Source organism: Zeugodacus cucurbitae, chromosome 3, assembly GCF_028554725.1.
Source record: "Zeugodacus cucurbitae isolate PBARC_wt_2022May chromosome 3, idZeuCucr1.2, whole genome shotgun sequence".
In the NCBI taxonomy this organism is placed as follows: domain Eukaryota; kingdom Metazoa; phylum Arthropoda; class Insecta; order Diptera; family Tephritidae; genus Zeugodacus; species Zeugodacus cucurbitae.
In genome coordinates, this window is record NC_071668.1 from 18,697,582 (window position 1) to 18,718,814 (window position 21,233).

The 21,233-nt window shown below is 32.6% G+C and overlaps 1 protein-coding gene across 4 annotated transcripts in view; it reads left to right on the top strand.

Moving 5' to 3' along the window:
- The window catches only part of LOC105217267 (leucine-rich repeat and calponin homology domain-containing protein), a 73,782-nt gene that overhangs the window by 26,559 nt on the left and 25,990 nt on the right, over positions 1 to 21,233 (top strand). For 2 of the 4 annotated variants that reach the window (XR_008470650.1, XR_008470651.1), the window contains exons 2-10: positions 1,369 to 1,746; positions 4,716 to 4,852; positions 4,986 to 5,232; positions 5,447 to 5,945; positions 6,014 to 6,748; positions 6,822 to 6,930; positions 7,028 to 7,165; positions 7,234 to 7,311; positions 17,575 to 18,191. Coding sequence is in view for 2 of the 4 variants with exons in the window: in XM_054228242.1 (XP_054084217.1) it covers positions 1,369 to 1,746; positions 4,716 to 4,852; positions 4,986 to 5,232; positions 5,447 to 5,945; positions 6,014 to 6,748; positions 6,822 to 6,930; positions 7,028 to 7,165; positions 7,234 to 7,311; positions 8,704 to 10,278 (3,896 nt within the window). In the remaining 2 variants the exon portion in view is untranslated. Of the gene's footprint in view, positions 1 to 1,368; positions 1,747 to 4,715; positions 4,853 to 4,985; positions 5,233 to 5,446; positions 5,946 to 6,013; positions 6,749 to 6,821; positions 6,931 to 7,027; positions 7,166 to 7,233; positions 7,312 to 8,703; positions 12,899 to 17,574; positions 18,570 to 21,233 lie in introns of those variants that run through there. The other 2 variants (XM_054228242.1, XM_054228243.1) reach the window with 2 other exon arrangements.

Here is a 21,233-nt window from a genome sequence, read left to right on the forward strand (position 1 = left end):
GATCCATTTGGGTTAATTCTGCCCTGACAATATGACCTGTTAGTTTTTATAAAATTATAAAAAAGGTATCCCTATAAAATCTCATGATTTTGATGAACCATTTGGGTTAATTCAGCCATATAATACCCTAAACGAATGCCTCTGCTGTGTTCCACGTAACTCACACAAAAATCTTACCCCCTAGTCTACTATATTGTGGTTGATAATCTTATGATGAACAGATCTATGATTATGATTGTCAAAAACCTCATTTTTAGCCAACAGTTGTGTAGGGACGTATAAATGCTTTGGTTACATCGATAGCTTAAGTTAGATTAGACTGGTAGGTCAATAGGTCACATCGATAAATTGTATGAAAATTGAAGTCCACCTTTAGCCTTTAATACCAAGTCATCGATCAAGTTTTTCATGAACGTATGCAGATTTAAGATAAGTGTAGTCCCAGCAGTTTGTTGGAAACTCTAAATGATCGACGATTAGAACAATTTTTTCGGGCAGTTCTGGAGTTCTCAGACTATTTGTCATATTTTAAGGCTACTATCGAACGAACCGGTGGTCACGAAGAGTTGTTGCCACTGATTTAATATCCATATTCATTAAAATAGGGTCAATATAAGCCTATCCTCCTAATTTAGTCAAATAGGTATATCGTGTTCCAAAAATATCCTTAATCTATAAAAATTAGCGCTATCCAGTACATAAACAAGTAGTTCAACATGACCTTAATTTCCTAGAGGGGTTCCAGTTTACAGATCTTCGTTTTTCTCATAGGGTTATGTGTAGGTGACAACAGTGTGATGCTAAATGGAAGACAGCATTAAAGGGAAGACAATGAAAACAAACAACTTCGTTGAAATAATAAAAAATAAACTGAGAACTTAACAGAAATAAGAAGAATGAAAGTGTATCGCATGAAAAGAAAACAAAAAGCAAAACAAAACGAAAAAAAGACAACAAAATAATAAAAATAAATACTAATAAGCTTGTGTCTGTCTGCCTACAAACTTGCCGGCAGGCATTTGGCTGCCAGCCGTTGATTAATTTGAAGTAAAATATATATGCTTCGACATACATATATACTTGCACCTATATAGTATATGTGAATGATCGCCTGACAGCCACGCGTTTACCACACATTGCAACTCTTCCCCACAATTGCAGTGGCCCCCCAATGGAATAGCATGCAAATCCATTTCACTGTGCTTAATACGTTTCTACACGCTTTTCAATTGAATTATCAGCTCATCTCTATCGCTCTACTTCTGCACAACGTCGCTTCACAGTCAACTCTTATCCATAGCACCATATAATTCCCACTAATTTATATAATAATATGTATGGTCTTTTTTCTGATCTTTTTTTCAACAGATTTATCGCGTAATCGCTTTTGCGAGCTACCCGAGGAGATCACCACATTCTCATTTCTGGAGACGCTACTGCTCTATCACAACACCATACGCAGTATTCCCGAATCGGTGAAGCATCTGACATCGTTGACGTATTTGGATTTGCGCAGCAATCAGCTGGCAGCGCTGCCACGTGAGATCTGCTTTCTGCCGTTGCAAGTGTTGCTCGTGTCCAATAATCGCTTGGCATCACTGCCCGATGAGTTGGGACGCATGGACCGCCTCACGGATTTGGATGCTTCGTACAATCAACTGTCGACGCTGCCGGCGCGCATTGGTGAGCTACGTTCGTTGCGTTCGCTATCGTTGCGCAGCAATCACTTGATGTATTTACCGCGTGGTGAGTAATTACAAACATACATACATATTTATAAAGCTATATAGTTGGGGTTTTTATGCGGTCGATAAAAATAATAAACAATCTGGCATAGTATTTGTAACATTGTTCCAAGTTTTTCATACTTAATAAGTATTATCCGAATACAATTGTTATACCATCATAAAATGCTACAGTGGGCAGAATATTTTTGTTCGCATAACGGTTGTTTATACCGCCTAAAACTAAGCGGGTTAGATCTAGAGTTCTATATAGCATAATGCTCAAGATGGCCAGACATATCGGTTGTGGAACGTCAAACAGTCCGTCCGCCGGTCCGTATAAGCGATACATGTAGCAAACGTGATAATCTTTGAAGAAACTTGGTACATGTTCTCCTTGGAACTCTGATTAACCAGCCACACAAAAAAAATTGTTTTAACCCCAGAAAATCAATATAGCAGACAGTCATTTTGAAAATCAATCGGGTTCGCTTGGAAGTCGGGACTCGGGGGTTTTCGGGGTCACAGATTAAGAATCCGGTGTCGGTTTTTCAGAATTCAAAATTGTGGATGCAGAAAAACACGGAGTAGCGAGTTTCAAACAAATCCGATGAATTTTAAAAATCGTTGTGCGCCATATTTTTTTTCTGGGGTTATCTCAAACCCTGATAGGGTTAAATGGACTTCGGATTCGGATTCAGCATAAAAAACATATCGTACACATAGTAAGACCTCTAGGACATTACAATTTTTTTGCGTGGCTGAGTCATTGTCACTACAAAGCGAACATGCCCTCCAATTATTACAACTGTGTTCGAAACTAATATAAATATAAAAAATCGGTTTGGACCGTTGCATATTCAAGATATAGCATATCAAATATATTGAGTATTTCCTGACTAATCTAGAATCACTATATAGTCTGACTGGACCTTCCCCAAGGCCCATATACACAATATAATGAAATAAAAATACTTTTAGTTAACCGTGTACCTTGGAAATCGAAGATATCTTAATAGACACCCCATCTGGTATCGCTAAGGACCGTAACTGGTATAGTCGTGGCCTGTTGGACTACCAGCCTAACCTAACTTAACCTAATAGACATGCTTTCTTGAACATAATGTTCGATAGTTTCCGTACTTCGCTTTTTCTTCCTTGTTTTTTATAAGCTTCATAATCGCTTGAATTGGAACATTCCAGCTTATCGGCAATTCCGTAGTAAGAAATATTTCACATAGCTTTTTTCATTAGTCATGTGATTTTTTGTCGTAATCTTCGCAAGTTTGAGTTATTTTTGCATAAAATATAATAAATAAATGATTTTTTTAATACTGAAGTAATCGTTAATTTATGAATATATTTTTTATTATAATAATTATTTTTTTCAACTTAAGTAATAATTAAGCAGTACTCACATGTATGCTGACGGAACTCATATGTGCCCTTTTGAGTCTTTAGCCGATAATATTTTAATGAAATATCACGTATTTTAATGCAGTTGTGGAACAATCGTTATTTCGATTTGTCATTAAACACGATTGCTAGTAGCATTCGTTTTCACAATTTTTCGAAGTATTTTGCACAGTTTGATTGAGTCAACTTCGTCAATTGTTAAACAAAATCATGTTCCTTTATGGAGATCTCAACATCGAGCGTGCTCCAGAAATTTTACATATACTCGGAAATTTCGCATTAAAATATCAACTGGTCGTAAGGGGTTAGAAACTTATTATTACAATTTATTTATTTAATATTATTGAGATAACGCACAATTCGTCGTATAATCAGCATAAAGTCCACTAGGCTAACGAAAATCATTATACATAGTATATGGAAGCTGGGGTAGTTCCTCGATCGATTACAACTATTTTTGCAACCAAGCTACATATTAACCGATATATACGGTATAAAGTCCACCGGGAATTTGAGAATTCGTTTATAAGCTATATCGAGGCTAGATGAAGTATTGCCCTGATTTGCACATTTTATAATAAAAAAAACATGTCTTTTGAATTTCTTTAGAATATCTAAGAGTTTTAGATATTTTCCGTAAAAAGTAAATTAGCATTAACCACTGAGGTTTTTTTCAATATCCTTGATAACTTATGCATATTTTTACCAATGTGAGTGTAGCTTTTCTGTACCATCATTACCATAAAATTTTGTGTTTCTGGTGGGTTTCCCTGCAACATAACCTTTTTATGGGGGGTGGGAGTTTTTTAATACCCGATTTTGCCAATTTTTATGGCAAATTATGGGTTGTAAGGCTGTTCCCCAAAGGAAAATACACATAGACCATAAAAGTCAGTCATTTGTGAAGCCTGGATCCCTTGATCCTGGATTTAGATTAACAATTAGGTGTCGACAAAACGCTTTAAACTTACTACAAATTTGCAGACATCTTTCACTTCTACATTCGCTATTTGTTCTACATTCGCTTGTTCGAAAAAGTGACATCCGAGAAATATTTTTCTTGATCTCGCAAAGACGGGGACATTCCAAAAGAAAGAAATGAGATGATTCCATCTCGTCCTCCTCCTTGCAGATTCTACATCTAGCATGCAGTAAGATTATTAACCCTACGATGTGGATCCCGATGGGACAATGACCAGTAAGAACCTCTACAATTAAGGAGATGTAAGCTTTACTTAGGGCGAAGAGCTCTGTAGACCTCCTGTGATTTACTTAAATTCAAATTGAATGATGGGTACTAAAGATAAATGTGTTTAGTAAGTTTGGTTTATATAGTAGTTTGCGATATAAAAAACAAATTGTCCGACTTCATCCATCTGCAATACCAACCCTCTCATGGTACCAAGGAATATGAGTATCACTTTTCAAGTCGTCTCGTCATACTGATCATCCGCAATGGTTTGACTTTACACTTTGCTTTGCTTTGACACCCTGTATATTGTAAAAATAAACTTGTATAGATAAACTATGAAATATAGAATTGTCACATTAATTATTTTTACTTACCTCTTACAGAATTGACATGTCTAACGCTGGAATCGTTGGACGTCAGCAATAATCGCATTGCTAGTCTACCTCTGGAGATACGCCAAATGACAGCGTTGGTCGAATTGAATTTAGAAAATAATCCGCTTACGTCTCCACCTGCTAGTGTAAGTTGCACAAATGAAACCATTTTTAATTGCAGTGCATAGCATTAGTTACACTCTCTCTCTGTATAACACGCTATAAATAAGCTTAAATTCCACTAATGACTGACCGTTTTAACTTTCTTGCCACTTGCAGCTCTGTATACGCGGTCTCGTACATGTCTTTAAATTTCTCGAAACTCAAGCGGCCAAAGATGAGAAGGGCTCACGTGCCGGTGGCAATTACGATGGTTACACCACATTGCGGCGAGCGCCACGTCATGCCGCCAATGGCAGTGTACTCGAATCGAATCGTGTGCCGCGTCAGCATCAGCATGGCGCTGAGTCCGGCTATAGCACCTGTGATGGCATTGATAAGCGTTGGTCACACGATATGCCAAATGGTATTTAATGCACATACACTCACTCACACATACTCACACATATATGTACACAAAAATCACACACACAAAACACAAAATGTTATAAAAATGCATACAGTTGTTTTTTGTTGTATTATACAACAACAACAACATATGTACATACATAGAAGCATTGCAATTCAATCAACTCTACTAATCACAGCTCACTTACTCACTTCCTGTATTCAACTTACAGTTAAAACCAAATTGGATTCACCGGCACGTAGAACACCAACAACACCGCCCCCCTCATTGAGTTCGGAATTAATGGACGCCTCGCTGACTTCCAGTTCAAGCACAATTGTTGATGAGTCAATAACGTTGACAGGCAACAACACGAGCGTCGGTAGTGGTGTACAGGTCTCCCCAATGGCGGTTGCCGCAGCTGTTGTTAAACCGTTAAATGCAACGGATTCGCCAACGAAACGCAAAGTGGAAATTCAAGTAGCGGTACAATCGGCGCCCGTCACACCGCAGCATCAGAATCATGCGTTGCAACAGCAGCAACAACACCAACATTTAAACTATGCACATTCGAATTCGAATTCGAGTAATGGGAGTAATAACGGGAGTAATGGCTCATCACCCGAACAAGAAGATGCCATGATGGAGCATTATCAGCAGATGGCAGCCGGACAGAATGGCAAAAACGATGATAAGTCTAATAAAAATTTGGGGAACGTACAAACCTATCGGTGAGTTAGTTATTTTATTCTAAAAAAAAATTAAAAATTTTTAAAATAAATTAAATTTGTTTTTTCAGCGAATACAAGGAGGCTTTAAAGCAGCAACGAAATCTGGAAGTGTCCAGCGTTTATAAAATCAAAAATAACCAAAAAATGTTGTACGACATGAGCGAGGCCTCGAATGCCTTGAATTCGATAGCGGGCAATATGTCACACCATGATGAACTCAATGGTGTTGGCAGCGATAATGGCTGCAACGAAATGATACGAATTGTGAATGGTGCCAATAATATACCACAACCGAAATCGATAATGAAGAATGGTGGCGGCGGCGGCGGCATCGGTGTTGTTGCCACCAATGGTGGACTAAATATGCTAAATGGCATGTTGAATGGTGTTAATGGCGGCGGTGGTGGTGGTGTTGTTGTTGGTGATGCTAGCAGCGATTACTGTGTTGTAATACCAAAGAAACCGGTACAAAAAGTGACGCCGTCACGGAATACCGAATTAATGTCGTCGCTGGCGACGTCAAAGCAAATGCAAACAAATACAGCTGCAATAACTGCAGCAACTGCCGAGGAATTGGAAAAAATGCTGTTATTACAACAACAGCAACAACAAGTTGTGAACGGTGATTGCATGGGTTATGTGAAACCCAATAGTCCAATGAAAACGCTTAATGGTGTCGGCACTGGTGGTGGCGGTACGGTTGGTGTTGGCATACTTGCGAATAATAATAAAATTCCTACAATTGGTGGTCTCAAATCGCCTGTAAGTGGCACAAATAAATTGGGTACGGCGAAAACGCATCGGTAAGTCACTTGTGCACGCATGCCTTATTTGTTACAAAATACTAATTTGGTTTCGGTTTTACTTATCAAACAGCACTGTCACCTGGAATCATGACATACCTGCAGAGAAATTAAGCTTTACTATGCGTCGCGAATTCGATCGACAACGTGAGGAGACTGAACTAATGACTCAGCTGCGGAGTGTAAGTACTATATTCAACAATTATATTTGGGTCTACAGAAACGATTTCCTTGTAAATAATTATTCTAAATTAATCTATCAACCCCAAACAATTTCAGATCATTGAAACACGTCTCAAAATGACACTACCCGAAGATATAGCATCCGCTTTAACCGATGGCGTTATTCTATGTCATTTAGCCAATTATGTGCGTCCACGTTCGGTTGCTAGTATACATGTGCCATCGCCTGGTGTTGTAAGTTAATTCTATTAATACACTTTTCGAAATATTATTTTAAAATAATTTTATATTTTTTTTTGCAGTCGAAATTAACAATGGCCCGTTGTCGCAGAAATGTCGATAATTTTCTGGAAGCTTGTCGCAGAATCGGCGTAGATGAGGTGAGTCTAATGACACTATTGCATACTACTAAGTACTCGTAGTAGTACTACTAACTCTACATAACCTCGAATGAGTGTAAAAAGGTAAAATAGCTTTGGAATGGCAGTTGAAAATAGCATTAAAAGAGGTTGCATATCTTAAATCCTATTCTGTTCTATAAAATCGATGAAGTTTATGAGGCATTACGAGTTATATATATATATATTCTATATCATCCAATTCGGGCCAAAAATATTCGGTTATCATTCAGCAGTAGCGGTTCCCATTCACAGTAACGTGCCGGTCTTTATCATCACGGAAGAAGTAAGGTCCAATGACACCGCCAATCGAAGCCATTCAGACAGAAATGAGCCTCTTCGCTGAAGATGTTTTTTCGATGAAAATCCGGATCATTTCAAGTTGTTGCTCAGCCCAATTCACGAACATACGACGCTTCTGGTGGTCAAGCGGATTCAGTTCTTGTGTCAATTTGATCTTGTAAGGCCAAAATCTTTTCGCAAAATTCGCCACAACGACGTCATAGGGATGCCCAATGCTTGAGAACAACGTGTGAGAGACTGATTTTGGTCTTCCTCAATTGATACCCTAGCGGCTGGACTATTCTCGACACTACGAGCACTCCTTTGTCTCAATGTCACGGGACCATTTTGTACTGTGTCTGTGGATTCAAAATTTTCCCCTAGACGTTCAATTGTTGATCTGACAGGACGATTATGACGACCATAAATTGGACGTAGCGCAGATAAATTCATTTGAACTGCATTCACAAACATATCAAGCGCCCAAAAATATGCTATGATAGAAATTTGGTGATCTCGAAGTGTTTATGCGCCTAAAATTATATTATAGAAGCTTGATGTTCGGTATATTCGGACTTCTACTAATGAAATTACTTGGGCTGTTGATATGTTAAAAACAAAATCAATACGGGTTAATAAGATTAATGTCGTTGTTGTAATGCTAAAAAATTCCCGAGGTGTTAGAACCCGGTTCGTACTGGTTACGTACTCTCGATTATCTGGGAAAGAACATTTGGGTGAATAATACGATTTGTATATATCACTTGGGTAGTTATTCAACTACGTAAATACTTTGATCATTAAAAAATATAAAATATTTTAATAAACTATTTTTGAATCGATTGTTTGGAAGTTATAAACCCCGTAATTCCAAAGCTTTTCACCACACTCTTAACATTTTATGAACTAACATATGTATATAGAAATATGTATTTATGTATATTTACTTATAAGTGCACCACGTAAAATCCCTCACTTTCCCTTTACCCCTCGAATTAAAAAAAAAAAACAAAAAAACATACCTCATTAAATTATTAATTTGTCTAAACGGTCTAAATGCAAACAAAAATCTGTTATTGGTGTTGGTTGCAGGAGTTGATTTGCTCCTGTGCAGACATTGTGCCCCCCTCCGACGACGGATCCAACAGCAGCAACAGCAATAACAACAAAAATTCCTTGAATAACAATGAACCCCAGCAAATCCAAAATGAAATTTCACAAACACTACCGAATCCTTCGGCTGTTTTGAAAACGGTTTCCGCGCTAATTGCCTTGGATTATAATCCACATCATCAGAATATACGAAATTTGCAACAACAATACGAGTTGAAATTGAAATTGCAAAGGCAACAGGAGAAATTGAAGCAACAACAGCAAGAAGAAGATGAAGTGGAAGTAGAAGCAGAAAATAACGTAAAACAAGAAGAACAACAGCGTAGTAACCCACAAACAACTTTTGATTTTCAACGTCGCTGTGTTTTAACGCAGGATGGCCGTATTGGCGCTGGCGCCTTTGAGCACGAATATGAGCACCAACTCACTGCAACCTGCACCAAAGAACAGATGATGCAGCCAACATTGCATACGCTTGGCCTAGACAATTCCACATTTAATTTGAGTGCCAAGTGTCATTTCGATGTGACCGTGCTAACGAATGGACACGGTGTCGGTGTCGGTGTCGCAAGTGGTCGCGGTGGTAGTGTTGGTGTTGATGATTATGAAAAAGTGAACGCAAAAGATTTTGATAGTGATGATATTGATGAAGGCGTCGGCGCTGAGGAGGAAGAGCGTGATGAATTTGACGCGCCCTCAAACGGGGATCCATATGCGCAAAGTCATGCACACAAACAAAAATCGCAGCGGAGTAACAACCATAATGTTGCCGATTTTTTTCGTCATGCCAAATTGAAGACATTTCAGAAAATTAAATTCAATCTACTCTCCTCCTCGGGTGCCACCTCATGCATCAATTATGGACATGTGAATAATAGTCAGTGTATGTTGCAAACCATTGTGGAGACGGAGAGTGAAGTAATTGGCGGGGCTACCGAGAGCAGCAGTAAAGGCAGCAACAACAACAACAGTGGCGGTGGAGGGGGCAGCGGCGCTTACCAGCTGATCAACGAGAAGCCAACATTCAACGAGGAGCTTAAACTGAAGGTGGAAAGCCGCGCAATAGATGGCGCCGGCAACAAATACAAGTTATACGATTTAGCTACATTGCAGCAGAAAACACCTACCGTAGAGGTGGAAGAGGCGCTACCGATTGTCTCGAAACGTATCGAATTCTTCGAACACTCATCTGCTGGCAAAACAAACTCAAACTCATTGAATAATAGTTTAAATGGCAGCCTTAACAGCAGCACCAAATCGAAATCACCAAACGCAGCAACAACTACAGCAACAGCGTCAGCAGCAGCAACAAAATCTAGTACTAATAGCATTTTCAGCATATATCGCGTAGTCGATGTGAACGATGAGAAGTTGGTCATCAATAGTGGTAAACTCTTGAATGAAAGTAATGCGACTGGGGGTCTTGCAACAGCAGAGAAGGAGGTAGGCACTTCTTATCTGCTGAAGCATGATTCGCATGTGCTTACAATCATTTTGTCATGTGTCTTCATTGTCACATTTTTGCTTTTGGTCTTCTTCCCACTGCCCGGGTAGGAGATGCAACACAGAGAACTGTTGTATGCCACATTGCTTTATAGAGCTTAAGTATATATTTGGTCTTGGAAAAGGTATGAAAGTGTCGTTGAAGCTTAAGTTGACCACATTATAAGTATTTTTGCCTTGTTTTCTATGGCGCTTGTAAAATTAAGAATCATAATTAAGGCAGTCAATTTACAAAAAAAAAATGAAGCATTTGAAAGTTTTAATGCGTGAGTCGCCTCATGCTTAAAATATTTGTTGAAGAAAGACTAGTTTTACATTTTTAAGTTGCAAAAACACTATTATTTATTTTATATTTGTTAAATGCGATTTTTTTTCGAACTAACTTCGAGAACTAAGCATCTATTAAATATGTTTTTGCTTAGTTTATTAAAATATAATTTAAAATATTATAAAGTATATAAAGTTGAGATTTGTAAAAATGTGTTATGAAAGAAAAATAATAATTTAAAACTTATTTAACAACTTAATATTTTTCTATTGATCAATACGACTAATACTGCTAAATAATTTGAGAAGCTTATGCCATTTTAATAAATAAACATTTAAGATTGCATAGTTTATTACTTAAGTGCTTAATAATATATGTAAAAGTATATATAACCTAACTTTTTTTTACAATACGTACTGTTAAAATTTGAATACGTAATTTTTTTCACATTAAGATCCTTTTATATTGATCTAATTTCATTACAACTGCTAAATTTATATATAATTTATTTAATATATTTCATATTAGTATTTATATAATTAGCTTGAGCTTTAGAGATATCGAAATGATAACATAACCTGAAAATAACTACATGAATTAGTTACTTCGATTATGTTGTATCCTCAACTGAAGTTATGTTCTTATAACTATGAAAAAAAATTAATTATTTTATAATCGTCAGAATGAAGTTCGAAAGTTAATGCTAAGAATAGTCGTACTTATCTTGAAGTATAGAACCCATTTTGTATTTATTTTAATACTGAAACACAGTATTTTTAGGTACTAAATCCTTCGAAATTTTTTTGTGGAAAAGACAGTTAATTTCATAGTCTCTCCATTTCTCATTCCTACCAACAATTTATCCATCCCAATTGTGTCATATTAGGGATATCAAGAATTTTTTTGTTTAAAAATTTTCACTTTTCCAACTGAGATTCCAAAGTTTATTCATTTTATTAAAACCAAAGTTGAATATTCAAATCAAAATAGCATTGTAAAGTGTTAGTCTATATAGTATATTGATTAAATATCTTTTGAAATCATAGCTATATTTAAGCGTGGTCATGAAAGTTAGGAGTTCGAGGTTAACTTTTACGGAATAACATTGTGTTTTTTTGTAAATATTTTGCGTAGTGAAATAAAAGTCTTGATAACACATACACTTTGAACTCGCGTAAATTTTAGGACTGTCCAATATTGTTATTAAAATTTTAATAAATTTGATTTTTTAAGAAATTAATCAGTTAGAATATACGTAGTATATTAGTTATATATCCTTTTATTTTACTTTTTTACTGGCTACTAATAATTGTAATATTCACCATACGTTATAGGTTTAACGGGTTTATTTCTTAAAAACCATATTAAAATACATTTGACGTAATTTGAAGTTACATATACCTATTTCATTAATATAAGTATAAACAACATTTATCTGAGCAGAGGCTGCATATTTTCATGCATAACAGTACTTAAAAGTGCATTTTCGTAATGAAACGAACACCAAATTATTTGTATAGACTTGAAAATGAAAGTTTTTATATTAACTTTAAACTTTTCTATGCTTTATATTGAAAGGCTTTCGATTAAAATTGATGCGTATATATGTCGATAAAAAAAATTAAAAACGAATGGCGATTTAAAAAAGAAATTGGATTAAAAAACTAATTAATAATTAACTTTACATCACATATACATTTTATAAAAAGTCAATCTCCTTAAATCTTGTGTGTATAGTATAAGCGATCGGGGAAAAAATTTGAATGAAATATTTATCGGCAACAAATATTGCATACTTTTAAGCACGGAGCACAAAAACGAATCCGATTTTATATGTAATGATTCTTTTATGTTTTTGAAACATGTTTTTTAATTTGCCAATAATTTAGAATTATTACTAAGAAAAGAAAGAAATTGAAAATAATTTCTGAAACTAATTTAATGTAATTTACTATATATGAATACCTTGTTTAGTAGTATAAGGGTTTATTATTTTTGAAAGTTTTCTAAATAAGCGTTAACAAAATCATATTATTTTAAATTTTTTTTTTAAATTATTTTTTAAATTTTTTAATTTTTTATAAATTTTTTTTTATTTATATTTTTATATTTTTAATTTTCTATTCTCTCATTATAATGTATTACAAATCGAGTATATAATCAAAGGACTTAAGTGCATAAATTGCACATTATCTATTCCAGTTCTGTCAAGGAACTCTAAACTTAATTATATTTAACATTTTTTCTTCGAAAATCGCTAATTTAATATTTAAGAAAATTGAAATTTAAAATTAAAATTAATGAAAATTAAAATTGAAATGAAAAACAAACGACTCAATTCCTTTTTTAAAGCGCACTAAATTCCATAATTGCATTCATTTCTAACACTTGCCAAACTAAATGCTCAACTTGCCATCAACTGTATTAATTTTTCCTAAAAAAACTCAAGACTTAACAAGAACTGAATATAACCTACTTACCCACCATTTTGTTTTTAGCAAATAATGCTGCTTAACGAAAGACTTTCTATTGAAAATGCTTTTTCTCAAACGCATAAACGTTGACTGAAGATTTTTGTAAGGAAATTTTATAAAATAATAAAAATTGTGTTTAAAAGAAAATCGTTTTTATAAAAAAAAATTATAAAAATAATTAATTTTTATAAAATATTTTTTTTATTGTAAAATAAAAATTATAATTTTTTTAAATAAAATAATTAATTTATATAAAAAAAATCATTTTAAAAAATTTAATGGAAATTATAACTTTTTTGAAATTAAAATTTTTTTTTAATAAAAATTATAATTTTTTGAATAAAAAAAATATAAAAATTATAATTTTTTGATAATTTTTTTTAATAAAATAATTTTTTTTTAATAAAATATTTTTTTTTTAATTAATAATTATTTAAAAAGAAAAATTATCAAAAAAATTATAATTTTTATTTCAAAAAATTATTAAAAAAAATTATAATTTTTATAAAAAAAAACTTTCGAAAAACAACCAATTAATGCTTAATAACCTTTATAGCACATATTTAATGCCATGATATGTATTTAATTATATTAACAACGAATGAATTACTTGTACCATTAACCTAATGAATTACACGTAAACCAATTATTATAACTATGCGGAACTTGAATTTAAACTACAAATGATATGTTTGAGTTTAAACATTTTTATACATACATACATACAAGCTTAGATGCATATATACAAAAAATAATTATATCATATATGAATGCGTATAATTCTAGTAGCTAGCAAGCAAGCGCTTTAATAAACTATTGCTAACTTAATTTAAAACCAATAATTTATATACACACTATAATTAAAGAAAATAAAAAAAAATAATTAGAACAGCATTGTTGAAGCCAACGAGAAGCATCGATCTGTTAATTTGTGTGCGTTTTTTAAGGTTAGAAAGCGAACGTGGTTGAAAAGTTTAAGTTAGACTATATATGGTAGAGCTTCAAACGCTACATAATTATGCGCTAATTGAGGTTTAGTTAAGCGAGTTAAGTGCGGAGTAGTTAAGCATTAAGCGTTTACTAGTTGTTAGTACGATTGAATTGATGGAAATTTATTACAAGAAATGCAAGCAGGGACTAAATGGTGGCCAAGTTATTGTAAACTGAAATTATGAAAAGTAATAGTTGACAACAACAAAATATGAATTTATAAAAAAGAAAGAAATTTATTAACACACACATTAACAAATATTAAACAATCAAATCACTTCAATGGGTGTGAAAGAGGCGTGAGTTATGTAGTACGTATGCATTATTAAGTGGCAGATTTGCCATGTAGCACAAAATAAAAATGTAGCGCGTGCAAATCATAACGGTTGATTGGTATTATTTTAAACTAATTAGCATTTTTATGCATTGAAAAATGAAAAGTAAATTTAATGTACATTTGAAAACCATTTTTATACCCTTTTATACTGAGTATTTTTCAGAATTTTGCCAACTGTTTATTTTACTAATTTTTCAAAAAAGTTAAAAAATTTTGCTATTTTCAATAACTTCTAAAATTTTAATTTGAAAAACAATTCGTAAACAGTGCCTTAGATTGATTGAAGTGAGATGAGCGCCACATTATCCAAACAAAGAGAGAGGCATAGCGTAAATTGTAAGAGAGTAAGAAATTGTAGAGTGAAAGTGTGAGCGCAAACTAGAGAGCAATATGCAAATGCAGCTGCAAAGTTAAAGTAACTGCAACTAACTTAACTACCTATTTGAAAGAGAGTTTCAATTTTAACAGTCTGACGTATTACATTTTCCAAGAAAAATTAAAAAAAATAATAATTTTGAAAATTTTTTACTCGAAAACAAAATCTAATAAAGAACCAATCAATCGTTATGATTTGCGCTGCTTAATCAAAATCTATTTTCATACGAACTATTCACTAGTATACTTTTTCACATAAACTATATACATATGATATACCCTTTATAACTATGAAATCACTATACACTAACATTCCTGAAATCTAATTTGCTTCGAACGAAAAAAAATTTTTTTGCTAAAAACCTATAACTATACTGAAAATAATTATTAAAAAATATAGTATTACTAAAACGAGCGAGAAAAAATGTATTAAGTATATTTAAGTATATTTACATACATACAAATGGATGTGCGTTTAACTGTAACACCAACCAAAATGCATTTATTGTAATGATGATTTGCTAAAATAAAATATATAAAAAAAAGCAGCAACAACAATAACAACATATTTATTGTACTGAATAAAACTGAATATATGATTAACTTTTGATAAAAAAGAACGATTTTTGTTGTTTTAATATTAATGTGAGACGCATTAAAAAGGAAAAAGGAGGTTTAAAATTGATCATACATACTTTTTTTAATTAAAAAGCAAATAAATTTTATATATAATAATTTTTTACTACATGAACCTATACCAAAATATATACCAGGATTATTTTAAATAATTATTATACAATTTTTATTTTAATTATAATTTATAAATATATTTTACAAACCTTTACCAAAAACTGTTAAAGGATTAAAGTGAAGACTCATTGGCTTACCCAGTTATCGACTAGAAGGTGATTTTCAAAAATTTATTAAAATAACACAATTTAGCCCATATATTCATCATAAAGTCCACTAGAATAACAAAAACAAGAAAAAACGTTAACTTCGGCTATACCGAAGCTAATAAACCCTTCACAGGTGCAATTCTTTTAGTAACTATGTGTTTAAGCAAATCTAAAGACGTAAGCAAAAGTAAGAAAGTAGAAAAGAAAACATTTTACTAATTCTTTTTAGCCGTGTTGTTTGCTAGAAACATTAAGGTTATATAGTTAACCGATCTGAACAATTTCTTCGGATATTATATTATTACCTTAAGCAGTAATCCATGTCAAATTTCGTGAAGATACCACGTCAAATGCGTAAATTTCCCTTCAAGCCCTTGATTCCGATCGTTCGGTTTGTATGGCAGCTATATGCTATAGTGAACCGAGCTGAACAATTTTTTCGGAGATTAAAGAAGATTAAATTATTTCTATGAGCAATAACTCACACCAAATTTCGTGAAGATATGTAGTAAAATGCCGAAGTTTTCCATACAAGCCTTTGATTCCGATCGTTCAGTTTGTATGGCAGCTATATGATATAGTGGTCCGATATCGGCAGTTCCGACAAATGAGCAGCTTCTTGAAGAGAAAATAACATCTGCAAAATTTCAAAACAGTATTTTAAAAACTGAAGGACTAGTTCGTATATATACAGACGGACAGACGGACATGGCTAAATCGACTCAGTTCAACATACTGATCATTTATATATATACTTTATAGGGCCTCCGACGGGTGTTACAAACTGCGTGAAAAACTTAATATACCCTGTCTGTTCAGGGTATAATTATCATATATATGAGGGTTGAGGTAATTCCAGAACCGATTTCACTCATTTTCATCACAAAGGTGCACTATATTCAAGACTATACGCTCATCTAATTTTGATAAGATATTTCACATATTAATCGATTTATAAGGCATTAATCCCATCGTATTTTTGAAAAACCTATAATTAGATATATGGGAACTAGGGGAAGTTATGACCATATTTTAACTATTTTTAGTACAGAGACACACCATTAGAAGAAAAAGATTTCCTCTGAATTACATTAAAATATCTGAGAGATTTACCGATATTTTTGGTGAAAAATTACCCTTAGGCACTAAGTTCTTCATGTTAGATAGTAGTGACCTTGAAAAGTTGTAGTCAGATCTCGACAATTTTTCTACAGTTCAAATACAGTATTTCTGTAAAGTTTCATTCCGCTATCATCATTTTTTCCTAATATATATATTATAAAGTGAAGGAATCAGATGGATATTAAAAATTATAATGGAAGTAGGCGTGGTTATGGACCGATTTCGCCCATTTTTCATCCATGTCAAGAAAATATTATATACCGAATTTCATTAAAATCGGTCGAGTAGTTCCTGAGACCTGGTTTTTGACCCATAAGTGGGCGACGCCACGCCCATTTTAAAGTTTGTAAAATTGTGCATCCTTCGGTAATTTTTTCTGTAAAATTTGGTGTTTCTGATGAGTTAACGCACTTTTAATAATATTCAACATAATCTTAGTATGAGAGGTGCGCGTGGTTATTATCCGATTTCAACTATTTTTTTTTAAATAAAAGTAAGGGAAGTGACTGCAAAAAGTATAGTTTATATTGTTTTGCAAGATATATACAAAAAACCGACAGCCACTTTTCACAAAAAATCTTTGTTGAGAAAGTATAAGAAGTGAAAAATAAATAAAAAATAATAATAAGATTAAAAATAGTAAGAAACGTAATACAAATAAAGTCAGATTATTTATAACGAAATAATTGTGAAATCAACTATTAAAAAATAAAAGAAGTTGGTAAAAATTAGAGTAATATCAATTGAAAAAAAAAAAATTAAAAATACAAAAATATGAGTGCAGTTTTTTCAAACTGTTTTTCAAATTTCTAGATACCAGATAAATGAATGATTTTATAGAATAATCATTCATCACTGCCTTTCCACCATCTCTCATTACAGAATCTCATCTGCTGCGCTGCCGACGTGTTAGAGGGCAAAGGAGCGGTGCAAGTGGCCATTACAGTTGGTGAACTCTTCCGTCTGCATGCCAACATGGCTACAGGCAACGGCACAGGAGGTGGTGGCGTGTCCTCAAAATCGCCCACAAGAGCAACACGCGCCACACTATCGCCATCGCCAGTTGTCTAGACTGCAGATGCATTGCAATGGATTGAAATGTGAAGAAAAGTGAAAGAAAATTTGCTTTTAACGAAAAAAAAACTAACGCGAAAAGTGTCTGTTTTTTGTGCAAGAAAGAAAGTGAAGTTACAAATGCATGCAGTAGCTTTACATTTCACAGTCACCAGCTTATGTAGTGAAAGAAAAACGTCCGCGCGCATGAAATTTAACGCAATCAAAAACGAAATTTTTAATGAATGTTAAAGAAATTTGAAAAAAAAAAAACGAAATTTTACCAAATCGACGACGACGACGATGCTAAAATGGGTTCCTCGACAAATGGCAGTTGTGAATGTGAATTTTCTATTTACGCAAGAAATTCATTTAAAGCGCTGAGTGAAGAGCGGCATATGGTTATGTGAACAAGTAGGATAGAGTTATTTTTATAGTTACCAAAGGTATGTACACTTGCACATACATACAAACATACTTGCATACATACACATATGTAGATTAATAAAATGTATTTTGAATTTTTTGTAGAATTTGTTGAATATTTTAAGTAAGTGACAGACTGTTAAACGAATATTATGAACTAAATTTTATTTAAACATTATTTTATTGTACATAAAACGGTTAAAGTACCGTTAAACAAACACATACAAATACACTTACTAATCATACAAAACTAATACAAACCAAGAAAAACCATAAACACCGTTAAGTACATGACATACATACTTACATTACATAATTATTAAGTTTAATAATTAATGAATAGTCTTTGTACTGAAGCAAATGGAAAACAAATACCAAAAAGAAAAAAGAAACCACTGTTGTCACCTTTTTCATTGATAATGTTAAATATAATACTTTTGCACATTGTTTTTCCTCATTGTGTTATGTAATAAGTGTATTCATTTACATTTGCCTCAATACTTACACGTATACAAACTACACGACATATACATACATACATACCTAAAATTTAAGCTGTGTTTACACATTTCACTAGTTTGCAACATAAAAGTCACTAATTTAGTTATTAGAAATTATTGTGAAACTTTTTTATATTAATAATTTATTTCTGAAACAAATCTTGAAAACACACACACATATTTTTTTTAGCTTAGTATAAAGCGTAAACGAAGTAATATTAATAATATAAATGATATGTAGTATAATATTAAGCATTTTAGTACGCGTTTGTGGTATTCACAGTGTTGATTTCGTTGCTTAGTTGATTGAGAACTGGCATATACTGAGAAGGTTATGAGTTTAAATGAATTTTGTTGTTGGAAATGCTAGCTAAAGCATTTTTGTATGTGTGTACTTGAAATTCTCAACCACTTTATGTAAAATGTAATGAGAAATATTATTTGAATACATTTTATATTCAAATTTACCGCAACCAACTTCTCAACCACTCATGTAAAATGTAATGAGAAATATTATTTGAATACATTTTATATTCAAATTTACCGCAACCAACTTAATTATAGTAATTTAAAAATCGTTAAACAACATAAAACCTTATTTTTAAATATATTTTTTTTATTTTTATTTTTTTATTTTATTTTTTTAATGTTATTTAAAAAACAAATTTTCTTGTGTGAAAATACTCGTAAAATATTTATTTGATAAAAAAAGATTTGAAAAGTTTTATTTAAAAAAATTGCACTAAAACCCATTATTGTAGTATATACCAGATTTTCAATACACTAAGCAATTAGAAAATATAATTCTGTGAATACACTTATTAATATTGCATTTGTCATGAATACGAACACAAAAGTGTGAGCGCAAATTTACTATTTATCCTCAAGTTTTTATACTACTTACTACATCACCCCTTATGAATGAACCCACCTTTATGAAAACATCTATAACTATATATTTACATCTATAACGATTTACATACAGTGTGTTTCATAATTATAGAACAAATATTTATTTTGAGTTATGACTACTGGGAATTTTCGAGAAACAGCTTTTGAGAGTTTGAAAAAGGAAAAGTGCTATTATCTATTCTCTCTTTTAACATATTCGCTAAATTTTTCACTTCTATTACACTTCTATAACATTACATTAGCGAAAAAGACAGCACTACTATTTTGATCTAACAAATTTAATCAAAATCGTTCTCCATTTCATTGAAATGTCTCCTTAAAATATTTGACAAAATATGTCAGATCCTTATTTAAATCTCTCCAGTATTCTTTATTCCATGTGTATCATCTAAGTATTATCACTTCTCTCTCTACTGCATTTAAATAAAAAATTTTATTATCTGATAAGACAGCATCAAAAAGCTTTCGTTTGGGTCCCCTTAAATACAAATACAATGTCCAGCATTCGTCAGACTAAGGTCAAAACAGCTCGGTGAGCATACCTTTGGCGAAACCAGTGAAGTGACTGGAATCGACATTAGCCGACTTATGAATTTTGTAACGGAGTCCAAGCGTTTTATCGAATCACAAGGGTCTTGGCGATACGTCAGGAGTATTTGGGTGTCACAATGGACAGTCGATACTATCTAAATGAGATACTCTGTAGATGTGGAGATCTACCTACCCCTTGACCTAACCTAGCCTATAATACACTTTTCCTTTTACGCTCTCTCTCTATCTCTCTATTTAAAAGGAGAAAATTCGAAGAATTATAGCCAAAATTAGAGATCATAAATAACGGCACTTTTCTATATTTCTAATAATTCTAAAAGTTGTTTACCAAAGCTTACCTAGCAGTCATCTCTCGAAAGCTCCAAAGCACACATTTGTTTTATAGTTACGAAGCACACTCTTAACACATATTTTACAATTCATCATTTGCTTATTCATATCACATTTCACATCTCTCATACTATTCACCTTATTTGCACCACCCACCCATTTTATTTATTTATTCCATTGCCACCATTTCGCTTGCATCTTTTACCATATTCACCCACGATTTTCAGTTAGTATTTTCATTAATTCACTATTAGCGCCCCGAATTTCTCATTATTTCCATCCTCATTCGCTCAACAAAGTCGCAATGACACACTTTAAAAACTACGAACATATAAATATTTAAGCTACTTTAAAGCGATATATTATAAAGAAATTAAAAAAAAAATTAATTAATTAAATAGCAAAGCCGAATGTCTCATTGAGTAGTGTTAGTATATATAATATTTATGCATAGTTTTAAGCAATCGTAGCGTTTCTTTGCATGCAAACCAATTGTATTGTGAACGTTAATCAATAAAAATCTCGTCATTATACAAGAAAATAATTAATTTAATTACGAATAAATAAGCAAATTCATAGAATTAAAATTAAGCTATGCATAAATATCGATCATAATTGCAAGCAAACGAATTATTCAGAAGTGTCAAATGTTAATAAAGCGAAATTATAAAATGTAACGAAATATATAGAAAATTTTTTGTTTTTTTTTTATTTGTTTCGTGCTTAGATAGGTTAAATTCCCGTTCTTTAGTGGTAGCGTCGTTCTAC